Source organism: Numida meleagris, chromosome Z, assembly GCF_002078875.1.
Source record: "Numida meleagris isolate 19003 breed g44 Domestic line chromosome Z, NumMel1.0, whole genome shotgun sequence".
Taxonomy (NCBI): Eukaryota; Metazoa; Chordata; class Aves; order Galliformes; family Numididae; genus Numida; species Numida meleagris.
This window is the reverse complement of record NC_034438.1, coordinates 74880854-74896543: the sequence shown is the minus strand read 5'-3', so window position 1 is coordinate 74896543 and position 15690 is coordinate 74880854. Positions and strand designations below refer to the sequence as shown.

Below are 15690 nucleotides of genomic sequence, written 5' to 3'. Positions count from 1 at the left end.
TGCAGGCTGAAGGTGTTGAGTGCTGGCAAGAGTGGTCTTGCATTGGCGTGGCTGGCGCTGCGCATGCTGCGTGGCCTCCGTCTTTCTTCTCTGCACTTGCACCGGGCACCCTGGGAGAAAGCAGCTCTTCTGGCTTTTTTTCCTCGTGATCTCACTCCACCAGCCGCGTTCCCTTATTTCCACGCCTGCCCCAAGTCAATTTCTGTCTAATTGTAAGAGTAAGTAAACATTGCCGTGAGTCGGTAATCCCTGCAGTCAAACACCTCGATCCCAGAGCGGCACTGGGAGCGGTGGCTGCACAGTGCAGCTCGTGGGGAAGGGGCCTTGACATCTGTTTGCGCAAGAGCATTTCTGGAGCGACGCATTGTGTGTTTTTCGTGGCGTCTCCCATGCGGAGGCGATGAAAAGTGTGTGTTTTGGCAAATCTTTTGTCTTATTGTGGTCGCTTGCAGCGGGGCAGCTCCTCACAGCCGCTGCTTTGACAAAGCACCAGAGGATTCTGTTAAAAAGTTGTGTTTAGTAATTGTAGTCGTTGTGTCAGACCATAACTGACTTGGAGCTGAAGGATTTTTGTGAGATGAGTAGCTGTGCCAGCAGGGACCCAAGTCTCCTGGGCCAGGCGCGCTCTCATTAAGATTTGCCGCTAGCCGTGGCGGTGTTCGGCAAGTATGTGACGTGCATGCTGTTATTGTATGCTTGGCTTGTCAGCCTGCAGCTTTCTGACACTCACTTATGTCACTCTTTATTCAGAGAGGAAGAAGCTTTTGATAATTTGACAAGACAAGCTCTTAAACGATCTAGGTCATGGCCTTCACTGTCTGTGATTGTGAACATATTTCCTGAAAGCCCTGTCACTCATCACAGCTACATTTTCTCCCGGGGAGCCATAGGCCCGTCCCGGTCTCCTGTCAGCGCGTGCATTTTGGTTATTCATACGCCAAATACAGTGGTGGGGTTTCTCCTCAGCATTTGCAAACGCTGGCGTGTTAGTGAGGCTAATCCTTCCCGCGCGGCGCTCCCAGCAGAGCCGCATCCCGCGGCCGGCCGACGGCGGGCCGAGGGAGCGGAAAGGAGGAAAGGCCGCTGAGCGCCGGTTTTGTGTTTGCTCACTGTTGTGGAAATATGAGAACTGGTGGCAAGGGCCTTGTCTATTGAGCACTTGAGTCCTGGTCTGCTGTCAGGGGCTGTTTCAGATTGAGTGTTTTATTTTCTTTGATGTTCACATTTGAGAATAGGGAAGTGGGAATTAAACAACAGATGCATTAAGCCGTTGTTCTGGTAAAACAATAATTAGCACCTGATAAAATTCAATATGGGTCAAAATGCGCGGTGTATCTCGTCCTGATGCATCTGGTGTGGCACACCAAGCTGGTTTGTGTTTGGGTACAAAAATAATAACCGTTCCAAATAAATCGAGCGTGGGTGCGGCAAAAAGAGCATTATTTCTGAAAAATTATTTGTGCTGAACTTGCGTGGAAGAAGGCGCCCAGACGTAGCAAAATGTGTTGAAGACTGTACTTGGGGTGTGTTTTCTGCAACTGCAGAGCGCTGGTACTGCTTTTAAGAGTAGTCACCTCCTGTGTTCTTACATCTGAATGCTGGTACGGTCAGACCACTGGGGCAGGAAATAAATGCAATTTTATTTTAATATAGTACATCACGCTGCCAGCGTGCTTGGTTACTGTGAGGGCTTTTCATTAAACAAGGGCCATTTGTGGTTAAGTACTTTTAAGTAAATAAGAAAAATCACAGCTTTGGTTGTTGTGTTTATGCTCTCTTCCATAGCAAACCATGTTGCTCCATTTCAGTATTCGGCACTAATTCCTAATTATATTTTTTTTTCATTCTGTGAGGAAAGATACAGACAATAACTTTGAGCTGACACAGGGTAATAAGGCTCCCAGTTAAAAGCATCATTTTTAAAAGGCTGTTGTTTAGCATCTGGTTTAGGCTATTGTATTCTGCCTCTGATGTTTCGTAAGTGATCATTGTGATGATGAAAAGTATTATATTGAATCACCATCTGAATGAAGAAACAGGCTTGGCCAATTTTCCCTTACCTTCTCCTTCCTCTCTCCCTTAAGTTTTCCCACAGCCCCAAAACATGCTTGACGATAATAAAACTTACCTCTTGATATCACTGCTAAATGGCTGGGTTGTCCCTCTCTGGGTGTTTTGTTAAGAGCTGTGCCAGTTGTAGTTTCCCACTTCGAGTTTCAGATTTTCAGTATAAATAATGTCTTTGTATCCAGGAGAAAAAAAAAATATTCAGAAAAGTAACTCATATTTTTTATTATTAAATAGCTACTGCGTAAGTAAAGGTCATATCACAGAGTGGCATTTTGCCAGTATATGACAACTCCTTGATTGCGATTTTTCAACCATATTAGTCTGGGGACACTGTGGTAATCGAAAACTACCCAGAACTAATGTATAAATAACTGCCTGCTACCCCTGTGCTAAATGAGCAAAAGCCTTACGTGTGGCTGGAGCCGTGGATAGTTTTGAGGAAGAAGGCAATATCTTTGATACATTTTTTTTTAATGAAGTAGAGAATGTTTATATATTGCATCTCAAAACCCTGCGCAGGGAGGAAAGTCCTTTTGTTTGCATTTGAAAACAGGCTGAGTTTGTTCGACCTGTCACACGTTGCAGTGCTTTCCTCTCCTAGAAAAGTGACGTACTTCACACATTTTCTTTATAGAAATATTAACATCAGACTCAAATATTTACATGCATTATTTGAGTAAGATGCAAAATGTTGAACCATTACACAGAACAGATTGTAGGTTTTTCTCCAGAAAATTGTGTTGCTCACAGAATGAATAATAAATAATATAATTTCCATCACATCTGGGAAAAACTTACTGAATATGCCATAGGGTGACTGTGAAAAACTTGGGTTATTTTTTGAGAGATTCGGTGGCTAATGCTGATTGTTATGTGTTGGATTTTTTTTTTAATTAACATTCTCTGTCAAAATTAAAGAAGGCAGGAGTTCAGACATGAGAAAAAAATTATTCAAAATGTAAATAAATGTTGTTAGTACCAATTTGCAAGTAGTGGAGAGACTTCAGTGTTTGAAATCAGAGCTGCAGCATTAATGTAGAAGCCGTGGAGTAACTAATGTTTCTTCTTAAAATTCTGAAAATTGAGAGTGGCAAACCAGATTGGTAATTGTTCAAACGATGAAGAAGTTGTTTTAATAAAAGTGTGAATGTCTTAAACAAAAGCGGAGGACCTCCATTGAAGGAGCTGTGTGCGCGCTCTCTTAAACAACTGAAATGGTTCTGAACAAAGTGCCAGTGTTTCTGCATGTGTTTATGGCTTGGGGAGGATAGAAAAAGACAGAAATACTGACAATTTTGTAAAAGTGTTAAGAACCGTTGTGAAATTACCCCCAGTCTCACTGATCGTTAACATGTTCTTATTTTGCTCAAAGAAGAAAATTCACATTTTCCTTTTTCCTTTCTTTTACGTATTCCTGAGGTCTATTGTGTAATTGCTGTGGTTGCAAATCTGCTCTGTAAAAATTTTCACCATGGTCTGCCCCTACAAGTTTCTTTGCAAGACTGGCAAGTTAAAAAAAAAAAAAATGAAGCAAGCAAGCGATTGCAAAAATTGAAACATTAAAGCAATCTGCTATGCTTCTTGTTTACAACCCATCTGACATTAGGCTACTGAAGATTATTACATGTAACAATTATATTTTGATTAGGATAGAGATTTGTACAAAAATACTAAAATATTTCTCTTTCTTCATGAAAGGGAGGTAGCTGGCGATTTTATTTCCGCAACACTCTGTAAATTTTAAAGGGCAGTAGATTTAGATTTTTAATTCATTTCTGTTTGCTTTACAGTATTAATACTTATTATGGTTAAAAGCATGCTACTCTCCCAAACTTCCAGCCTTCAGAGAAGAAGGGGAGAGCGAAAACTGTTACTGGCTTTCTGACAATGGCAGGGAGTGTGTTAAACCAGTGTAAAATTCAATTAAACTGTCTAGCCAGGTTTTTGAAGCTGAAATGCAGACCCTTTCAGTTAAGCTTCTTATTTTCCTGTGACCGACACCGGTGGATACTGTGTTATGCCAAAACCAACAGGCTGTAAAGCACCTTGTTTCATGCTCCTAGCTGATCAATATTTTTATTTTCCAGGCTTGCCCAGAAATATGGAGGCAGTATCACCTAACAGTAAGTAGAAACACCTTTTTTATTTTCTTCTACACCCAGCCTATTTACTCTTCTGTGAACTGCTGACCAGAAAATATAGACAAGCATCTTCTGCAAGAAGATAATAAACATCTGAAGAGTTTTTGAACTGAAGAATGCAATGAAACACTGTCAGTATTTTGTAAATATCTTTGGAGCTGACAATTTTGTTTTAATACTGTAATCATTAAGTGAGTATCTTGCAGCGCTCTCTCCTTGCTATGACTACATTTAAACATATAAAAAGAGTTAAATTTTAAGCTGAGGTGCATAGCAGAAGCACTGACCCCATCTCAGATATCCCAGTTTCTAGCAATTAATCACTATATGACAGAGATCTCTTCTTAAAGGAATAAAATAAATCTCACCTAGAGTGTATTCGAGAAATACACTTCATAAACTTTTGTAAATCATTTGCTATTACCAAGAATATAGCTGTAACTTCTTCTTTGGCATGTGTTAGTTGATCTTTAATAATTTAAGCGAGAAAATACAACTTTCTGAACTATAGCAATATACTACTTAAGGTTTTTCCTCATAAGTAAAATAGAGATAAAAATAAAACAAAATGCATACTAATTTGGCTAATATTTAAACCAGGAATAATACTTTACTGGCTAAGACAATATTTAATAGTTTGGTATCACAAGTCTTTAATACATTAATTTCTAAAATTGACACATGAAAAAAATGACTTTAAAGGTTAGAATTTCTCCTGTTCATCTGAATCTTTGCTGTCATTGCTATCCAGATGTAACTCGTATCTGTTCTGCAGTAATACATATTAGTCACTATTGCCCATTCAAGATCAAGTAGAAAAGTTTGTCCTGCACCTTTCCTTATGGGTATTTGATGTGCATATTTTCTTAGGAGCAATAAATGGGGCGTGTGTTTTATAATTTGTTGCCTCCACCACTTCAGAAAGCGGATTGCTATTTTTTTCTGGCTTTGCTGAAGTTGGTAAATTGAACGATTACAGAAGAGCTGTTCAGAAAACCTCTTGCTTGTCTTTCCTACGTAATGATTTTAAAACACTGGAAATTCTCCACTCTCTCTGAGCACTTAATTGTATTTTAAACAGAGATGATACGCTGTGTATTAAGAGTTAAGCAAAAGGTGCGTTTACTGAATAATTTGCTTGCATTTTTAAAATTGTATGAAGGCAGAAGGTAGACATTTTATTTCATAATTATTCCTAAGGATGCATGTAAAAATGATTTCTGAAATGTTTGTGATATCTGAAATCTTAAATCACCTATGTATATTAGATGCAGCAGTGTGGTGGGTTCTGTTTTTAGTGAGGTATAGGATTTAGTTTTATTTTATTCTTGCTGTCCATTGACAATACCTCAAAAAGCCAGTGGCGTTGAATATTTCAAAAATATTTTTGTAAAATATGGAGGAGCTAAAACCTGACCAAGTTGTTGCTATGGGAGCATTTGAAGCAGCTGAGGTAGAAAATTTTAGATGTGAATTTTGTAGAAAGTGTTCTCAGTTCTTGTATAAAAGTAACAACACTTGTCAAAAAGCTCTTGTAGGAAAATAGAGTAGTTATGAGTACAAGTGTATTATTAAATACTATAATTAGTATCTACGCACTATTTAGAGACATTTTGAAATGCAGTCAGATATGGACACGCAAAGATAAATAGGCTTGGAGTCAGACAATAGCTATTGATAAATATTTTTTTCATTTCCAGTGGACTGTTAATGATCTGCATATAATCCAGATTTATGGTATCTGAGAAATACTTTGCACTTCTCAATTTTTTTGCGTGGGAAAGACGCTTTATCACTCACTTAAAGTTACATTAGTAGTCAGATTAAGGCAGGAATTTCAAACTCTGTGTAGCAGAAGACATGTTTGATATTTTTAAGTTAGGTTATACCTTAAGAAGCGGTATTGTCTGAGTTGTTTAAATGCATGAGTCACAGTTTTTTTGCATTTAAGTATTGTTTTGCATCCAAAGCAGGACAGATGTAAACAGTGTTCTTGGAAGACTTAAAATTTCTGTAATGTAATAATGTGTGTTATGTATATTTTAATTGAATTGTAAAAAGTAGATACTGTCATATCTACTCTCATATTTACTCTCTTAGCATTTTATTAATATTTCAGTGCAGGCATTATTTATAATTTCCCTAGTTTAGAATAAATGGTTTGATACAAACAGGGTAACTTTAAAGAAAAATACCATAAGGTTAAAAAAGTGGTGTTGTGGTTACTACTGTGCTATAGAGGCTTCCTGGTTATTAGCAAACAAACAGGCCACAGTGAGCTTTTCCCATGCTTTAGCCATTGATAGAACCAATAGATTTTAACTTATTTTGGTAAATGGATCGTGAGTGTCGTACATGCAGGTAAATATATGCACAAATAAAACAAGGTATTCCAGTTTTCATTAAAAGACTACTTTTATAATGCTACTTAAAAAGAGCCATTACAAAATTTGTCTAAATGTTCTGCATTTTGTAAAGTATTCTTAATTAATTACTGTGAATGCTTGTTAAAAACACGCAGCGTTACACCTTTCTCTTTTGTGGAGCTTTTGGTGATTTTATTCATTATCTGGCTCTTTCCTAAGCGATGGACTGCCATCTATTGACTTATTGTAGCCCCTGCACAGGAATGTGGATTGACTAGAACAATGACTAAATAACAAATCCAGTAAATCCATTCGCTGGTATGGATGGTGGTGGGTTTTTATTTACATGTGACAAATTTTGGCACATTACGAACAATATGTTATACGGGCAGAAATGTCTTGTTCTAACTAAAATAGACTGGCAATGCAAGAAATCTTATGAGCAGTTAAAATAGCAAAAAGGATTATAAGTGGAATATTTTAATTTGCCTTCTGATAGAATAAAAGATTATCATATTACATTCACTGAAGCTTAAATTTAAAGGCTCTGTGATAATCTAAACTTTGTAACTGGATGAAGTTATTTTCTTTAAACTTGTTCTTTCAACTCTGTTAAGTAAAATTATTGCCTAAAAAACGAAGTCAGCAAAGCAAGCCAATTCCTGCTGTAGTTTAAAATAATATCTAATCACTTCTTTACGGTGGCGAAGAAGTTTTTCAAATCGTTCTCATCATGTCTACTCCCTGTGTATTTCTCCTATATCAGAAAAAGGAAATTGTGTTTGTCAAGACACATTTTAAGTTTTTATTCATCAAATAGGTCAGTTTTGATACCAGCTTACATCTATCAAAGAGGTTATTATCGATTCAAATAATAACAACAAGATTTATTTGCAGATCCAGAATAAACAGTTTTGATTGTGACTTACTTCAGGGTGAATGATAGCAAGTGTAATTTTTTCACTGACAGGGCATTTGAAGTTCTTACCAAACTGTTGTAGATCATCAGGAAACTTAACTTACGGGCTTGTCTTTCTAAATGGTAGCTGCTCCAAAACGCAGAGAAATAGGGCCCTAGCTCCAATGAACTTATATCACATCCTATTTTCCCACATCTTAAGGGTATTGGGGGTGCTTTTTCACCCTCAGAATGTTTGGCTCTTTTTATTTTCCATTCTCTTGTTCTTCCATATTTCACCTGTGAAGGCAGTTGCATTTATTCAGTGTTCTGTACTCAAATGGAGTCCAGTTTATAGCCGTGTATTTTCAGAGAGAGAAGTTGGTAGAAGTACTTGAGGTTAAGGCACCATACAATTATCATTTGCCCGATTCAATTTTGCAGCATATTCTTTAAGAAAAAAAGGTACATGAGTGTCTCTCTGCATTTAATGTGGTATTTGTTTGCCTGGCTGTGTTTCTCATGGCAACTTCCACATTATGTAGCTTCAAGCACGCAGGATGGACAGAGCAGGCCTGCCGCAGGCCGTGTCCATCAAGAAATGGCTACGTACTGAAGAACTGCATTAAATGTTAACCACGGATAGCATTTGGGAAGAAGTGGATCTGGAGCTGGCACTTGGTGGGAGTCTCACTTCACGGAGGGAAGTTTGTTTTCACCCAGTGCCTGTCCACGTGTTGGAGGCCTTGGGCTCACACCAGCCCTGCTCTGCAGGCCTGCCGGTGGCGTCCATGGCAGGCACCTCGTGGTTCAGCCCAAGGGCTGGAAAACAAAGAGAAAAACATTTGTTGCACATTTTCCTGAGCGTGTGAGGCCGCACAGTGTGCACCTGGCTGAGCCGCAGCTCTAACCCTTCCTGTGTGGTGGCAGCTGATAGCGGCACAGGGGGGTGATGCAGGCGGCCTCCTCAGTACATGGAGATGAAACAAAAAGGAGCGCAGCAAGGCCGGCTCCAGGACAAAACAGGGACACGATCGCCAAACAGGAGTTAATGTTGCAAGTGTTAACATCACTTTCAGCAAATGTATATGAAGTAATGAAGTGCCATCCCTGAAATGGGCAGTGCGTGATCTTTGTTTTTGATGCGTTTCTCAATATGCACACCTACGGGGGTTTCTTTCTGCAGGGGCTGCTCGTTTCCGCCAGCCTTTCTGCCTTGTGCCGCTCAACAGTTCCCATCCCCTGTCTGTGCTGCTCTCACTCCGGTGAAAGCTGCTAGGACAAGATGGCCACCAGCAGAGTTTTAGAAACACCAGAATTTTCGGCTCGCAGAAGCTATCGTTTAACTTGCTTTTTGACATTTTGTTAATCTTATGTTTAATCCACTTACATAAAGGAAGGTGAACCAGGAATTGGCTGTTTTGGCCTCTGTGTGTAAAAGACATGAATGGACAATGCATCTTTTGTGTTTAAATTTTGCGCTTGGATTTCTTTGTGTGCCGTTATTAAAATCCCTCGTGGCCTGCCACATTTTTTCTGAAATAAAAACGTAAGCAATGTTGCTTACAGTCAGTCTGTATCCTTTAAAGTATGGCTTTCAGCAAATTTTAGATGTTATTCTGGGCCGAGATATTTAAGGCTGAGAGAAGGCATTTGTTTTCCAGGGGAGCTCTGTGCCAGTGAAAAACAGGTTTAGAAACATTTTCAGGAAGAGATTCTGCCTGAGCTGGCCATGCACGGGGACGGGGCTGCTGTGTGGAGCTGAGCGTGGCCTCAGTGTGCCAGCTGCTGTGGTCTGCGTGCGACAAGAGCTTGCCAGACCACTGGGTTGTCATGTCTGTGTTAAATACATTGGATTTCAGAATTTGACAAGTTTAACTTGGGACATTTAGAAATTATTCTTGCAAATTGTTGTAGAGACACAACTTTGTTTACTCCCTGGACACTGTTTTTTTTTCCTTATTTTGGAAGCACACTGCAGGTTCTTGCGTGTCAACACTTGATAGCCATTCAGTGGGATAATGTGCAGTGCAGCCAGCCCCAGATTCCTGGAGGGGATCTCCTGGGAGGAGAACAAGAATACCTGGAATGTGCGTCTCCACACTTGCCCCAAGAGGGAAAGGTCACTCTGTAGTGTTTGGGGTGCTGAAAGGTTTTGTATTTTCTGGGAATTTGTGGTGGCCTTTTTCACCTGGAGAAAAGTAGGGAAGATCGCTAGCAGCAGCTATCACCCTTTTTTTTTTTTTTTTTTAAGTTATATGTGTGCATTGTTCAAGGTTTAGCCCTGTCGTTTTGGCAAGAGGCATTCTGTGATAAAGATGCTTCCGAAATGTGTGCCTGCACTTCACAGTTGTTCTGCTAACTGTGAGCGTGCTGGGACAGTTGGGTATGCTGTCTGAAAGGTCTCTTGGATTTCAGTTTGCGTTGCTTTCGTTTGTCCCTGCTACTTACCCGTTGTCCAACATTATTGTTCTCCTTCAAGTTTCAGAAATTTTGAGGTTGTCAGAAAATTTATTTTAATTGAAAAAAAAAAAAATCCCTAACCAATTTTGCAAAAGACAGTATTCTTTCTGATAGCTTTTATGACACACATGAAAAAAGAAATTCACATTCTGAAATAACCAGTTTTGCACAAATGCTGTTTGATAGCTTACAGTTACGAATACTGTTACTCAGGTTTCTTTCCCATTTTTTACATTAAAACTGTATTTGAAATAATAAAGGAAAATCAGCTTCATCAGCTTTATACGTGCAGTGTCCACAGAGAGTACTGCTTGGAGTTTCTCTTTTCAGGAAAATGTTGGGTTTTTAACTTAGGCATCTAGGCACTCAGGAGTGCTGAGTAATGGGGACATGGGTGTTGATTCATGTGAATTAGAAAGTTCAGACTGGTTACCTGTAAGATACAAACATGCCTTTGGACTTGCACTTTCTTTCATGGGAAAGAGGTGAAGAGGTTTGGTACTTCCTTTTTGCAGAGTTCAGATCCTTAACATTGCTTTTACACCACAGAGGGCGTGGGAGTTACCCAGCTCAGCGTCTGGCTCTGCTACAGCAGACCTGCAAGCTGAAATGACTCTTAGGAATTCCATACTCCTACACGGACCTGAGAGGCTGTTTTGGATGGGCTGTGTAATCCTCTGCAGCACAGTAATCAGCTGTCACTTACCTTAATCATTTAAGCAGACACGCTTTCTCTAACATATTATCTCTCTCATGCTCTTCCTCATCTGCCTCCCCAGAAAATAAAATAAAAGGCGCTTTTAAATGGAGGGTTAAAGGCTGATTACATCTTGACCAGAAACTACATTTCACTGCATTTCTGGAAACAGTTTAGGATCTGGGGGAAATAGAAAGCCTGCACGCCTGAACCAAGCAATTTCAATTTCTCTGATTTTGGGGTCCCAAATAGCCTCGTCAAACTGTTTGGTAAGTGGCATCCTTCGGAGAGTCCCTAACTTCAGTGTGCATCTTGTAGTAATATAAGGGACTCTATGCTTTTAGCAAAACTAGTTTGTCTTGACCCTGCCATGAAGTGGGAAAAGGAGAAGAAGATACAGGTTTGGAAATCAAAAGTTTTAATCAAATTGAAAAAAAAATTAAGAGCTTTATACATTTATACATTTGTGATTGCCTAGGAAGTTCTTTATGTGGCACACAGTGTTCTTCAAACGCTGTGCTAGCAGTCCTGGTGGTAAGAGGAGCCCACGTCTGGAAGAAGGCTGGGAGAGCCACTTCCCACCCCTGCAGACCTGTTGGCAGGAATTACTCCATTCTTCATGTATAAACCACCCTGCGCTTTCTTTGCCCAGCATACATGACTTTCGTGATACACCAGAATTCTTGCATAATTACTTGCTTAAACAGGAAAGAATCATGGCTGAAATGCATCCCTGCCATACACCTAAGCGCGCTTTTGTTAAGTGAAAGGATTGACCTGATCTTTCCCTCAAAGCTAACAGATTTGGTGAGCATTTTCATCTCACTCTCTTCAGTTTGAGAAGGTGAACTTACACAATCATTTAAGTAATTTCTGCTATTTCAAGTATTAGCAGTAGGAAATAACAGCTTTCATGACAGAACCAGACTTGCAATGCATTTCAGAAATAGGCTTCTATTTGAGAAAAAAAATCGGCGTTTCTGTGCCCCTTTTCTGCAGTGGATTTTGTGTGCAAATATTTGTGTTAAAGTTCCTTTATTCCTGTGAAGTATTCTTTTGACCTCCGCATGAAGGTATGTTTTCTCAGTTTTGTTGGAGCTTAGAGTTAGCTTCAAAATTCCCTAGGAAACAAACAACTATCTGCGATCTATCACATATTCTGAAATATATTAAAATGATACTTTTATGTAGTTAATATAAAAGGTATTCTGCTACATTTTTGCACTGCAGAATAGAAGAAATATAACATGCCACTGGAGCATAAATACCCACCATTTGCACGTACATCACAATCATGACCAATACTTTGCTTGTCACATCTCCACTCCATAGCTGTTTGTAAATTATGTGCTTTAGTAGCACTGAAGCTGTTCCGTGTTATCATACAAATACTTTCCGTTCTAAAATCTTACAGGTGTCTAGCAATGACTGTCTGTTTAGCTGTGCTGTGGCAGAAGCGTATGCAATTGCCCATGTACACTGCCAGAACTGCTAGCTCATCTTGTCAATTATCTGTGTATTAGGAACAGCTAAGAGCTCGCGTCAGACTGTAACTTCTTCAAGTTATGCCTGATCATGTTAATAATCTACGGATTAGGATTCCCTAAAAGCAATTTAATTCTGAGAGAGTCTATCACGTCAATAATATTAAAACATCTTGTTAAGCCCTGTCATATGAATAAAAAAATTACTGTCTTAGTGACAGAATTACCCTGGTTTTGTTTTCATATTTTGGAAACTCAATCATAAAAGGAATTCAAAAGAACTAAAGGCCTGTGTAAATGACGTGCTGTGTAGATCCGCATGCCATAGCTAGGTGCTATTTTACTCTTTAATGTAGTAGTCTCAGAGCAGTGGTTTACCTGGATGCACAGCTTTAACAAACAGAATCCAAAAGCTCTCAGATGGGCACAAGTCGTTACCTGTACACTGGTCTCACAGCACTTTGTGGGAACAAACCACAACATTGCCATCATTGGCTGTTCTTTTTAGCTCCAGCACTTTGATGAACTGTTACTTGCAAATTCATGATTTATTTTGCTTCATGGTCTGCTGTAGCTCCGGCCCAGCAAGGCACCTCTTGCTGCTCTGTCTGCTGCAGGTCTGCCACATACGCAGTACAAGAGCAGTGCTGCTGTGTATGGCACAGCTGTGTTGTGTGCAGACACGTGGCTGAAGTTCTGATTCTCCAGCGGTATGATAAAGGAAAGATTTACAAGAAGAGGTAGTATTTACATGGTAGATCATAATATGTTTGCCAAAAAAAAAAAAAAAAGAGTGTTAGTGTTTGGAGTTTCTCTGAGTCAGCATCCAGCCCAAAAGATGCTTGTCTTTTTCTTCCAAAACTTGTGGTTTCTTTGCCTGCTAGTGGCTCCTCATCATCTACACCTCCCACCTCCCACACATCAGGCGTTTCGTTTTGTTCCTTGGCCATGCAGCTTAATTCTGTTTCTGAGGTGCATTTGTCACTTTATTTGGTGCTTAAAAAATGAGTGGTAGGTGCCTGTGCTTGAGCATACGCATGCACCAAAGGGATTCTCAGCACTGTTTGATAACCCTGAAATATTTTATGCTTTGAAAGTAATTACGCTGGATTTGCACATGATATCTGGTCTGACTTCTTTTGATGGCAGATGAGAACCTGGTTAAGTCCGTTCTGCTTTTCTGATGAGGACAGAAAGAGAGAGAAAGCGATAGCACTGAGATGCTGCAAAGCTGGTGTGCAGTGAGCAGCTCCGCTCTCCGTGCTGTCGGTGTGATGTGGGAGAGGCGATGTCTGAAGTTTTGTGATCCATTTTTGGAAGCTGCCGACTATTCAGAACGTCCCGGGCCATACCGAAGTGAGAAGCCAATGGAACAGAATAATTTAAAAAAATGATGGCGTGAGAAGGACGGGGAAAAGTGTTTGTCAGCAGTTGCAATGTAAGGAATCAGAGGTTTCTTCAAGGACGTGTTCTGGTTGATGTCACTTATTGGAAAACTAGAAAAAAAAAAATCTGTATGCCTGAATATATACGATGTTGTTAGGGAATACACGAAAAGCCTGCGAGGAAACTGAACGGCACTAAGATGCACAGTTAATGTGTTGGTAACGTCAGGAAAATGTTTCTAGAAGTGCGGTCAGCAAAAGGCGCTGCAGGTGGGAGGCTAGGCGCTCGGAACGCTGAAGAAAAAAGCTGACTGTTAAGTAAGGGCGCAGAAAACCCGCAGCCAGCACCGCCCTGCCTGCTTCTGCTTCCCGAGAGCTGCGGCCGGGCGTCCCTTCCGAGGGCATGCTTGGGAACAACAGCCGCCCGAGAAAGTTGTTGGGCACGCCGTGCTTGCTCCTGCCGCAGCTGGCGGCGAGAGGCGATCGGTGCACGCGCAAAGGTTGCAGGGAGAGAGAGGAAGCTGTACATCATTCGGAATGACAGTAAAAATTAAAAGCGCGGGCTTCGCCGGGCTCCCTGGCGCATTAACTAATAACTGTAGCCGCGCCTTAGTTCTCCTAATCTCCCGATTTCACCGGCTCTGCAAATGTTTGCGCTCGGCTTAGTGCAGGCGCGCGCGTGTGAGCGTGCACGGCCGGCGCCGCGCGGGACGCGCTGCCGCTGTGCCCAGGCCTGGCCGCGGGCGCGGGGCCCTGCGCGCCTTCCCCAGGCACTTCAAAGCTTGCGGCCCTTCTTCCAGCCGTGTGCTAAAAGGTTTCTTTGTACGCCAGGCCATTTGTCCGTCATTGTCTGGGGTCCGAGCGGTGGTAAAATACCCTGTCACCGATCCCCGGCGCCGTGAATGGCAGCTTCTCTCCGGACAATTGGCGGCGGTGCCGAGAAATATTCCTGAGAGGATTATTTAACCTTTCAATTTAGGGGGCACAAAGCCCGGCTGATTAATGAACTTTCTGATGGGCGCCGATAAGCGGATCTATTTCTTTATTTCCTCCAAAAGTGATTCCTTCTCCCGTCCCATATTACTATAATCTTAAACATAAAATGTGGCAAATAGATTAAAAAACAGCACTAAAGAGTTTATCTGGCTGGCAAACTGAAGGAGCTAAATTAAAATTGGTAATGAAAGCGGTGGCTGAGCCCTGTATATGTTTTTTAAATGCGCCGTGTATTTTGAAGAGACTTATTCTCCAGCCTGCCTGGTAATGACTGCTTTTGGTGCGCGGTCCGGGGCTGGCTTCTGTTATCCCCCCAAAAAAATGAGTTGTGTTATCTGGATGACTGCAGACACATATGCATCCCCCTTTCTCACTGCATGGGCAGACAAGGTCGATAGCATTACAAGGTATTTGTGGCAGTGCTTGTTTCAGTTTTCAGAGCTGCCAGTTTTCAGCCAGATTTGAATTACAAAAGAAGAAGCTGGCATGAAAATTGAAAGGGTTTATCGGCTAGTCTGAAGCCTCATAGCACATTGCTTATTTATGCAGTCCATTTGCACCAGGAAATGTAAAAAGGAAATACATTTTAAAAATAAGGTCATAAAGACCGAGATATGTTTAAGATGGCAAATAAAATATAGATACCTATAATATCTTTCCAGGAAACGATTTCACTTAATGTCGCACGTTACTTCGGAGCAGCGTTTGTGTCGCTGTCATAAATTTGCGCGTCCGTGTCACTGTACAGATAGTCTCCGGGGATTAAGGAGGAAGTGTTTGCTAACTTACTTTAAAATTAAAATGGAAGGAAGATAGGTTTGTAGTTTGAGAGCTACATCAGAAATAGTTGAAGTTTAATGCGCCGTCCTATTTAAATAACGTTTTGCATTCTGTGTAAAATTAGCCATGGGCGGATGGATAGATGCCACCTCCTTTGGAGAAAATTGGGATGCCTTTTAAACCGCCAAGATTTTGAGGCATTCGGGGATTGTGTTGTTGTTATCCTCCCTATCTTGCATATATTCATGTTCTGTACAAACTTGAGATTTCTTTATCCATTTTTCATAAAAGACTTTTTGAATTAATATTTTAGTATTTTTCTCAGCTCGTAAGAGTATCAAAAGATTACGTTAATTTCTTTCGAGTGTGTAATGCATTTTTTGTCTTTTCCTGTAACATTTTCGCACAGT

The 15690-nt window shown here is 40.6% G+C and overlaps 1 protein-coding gene across 9 annotated transcripts in view; it reads left to right on the top strand.

Annotated features, from left to right (window-relative positions):
- The window catches only part of ZCCHC7 (zinc finger CCHC-type containing 7), a 110011-nt gene that overhangs the window by 82432 nt on the left and 11889 nt on the right, over positions 1-15690 (top strand). For all 9 annotated transcript variants that reach the window (XM_021379966.1, XM_021379968.1, XM_021379969.1 and 6 more), the window contains one exon: positions 4158-4193. In XM_021379966.1, coding sequence (XP_021235641.1) covers positions 4158-4193 — 36 coding nt within the window. The remainder of the gene's footprint in view (positions 1-4157; positions 4194-15690) is intronic.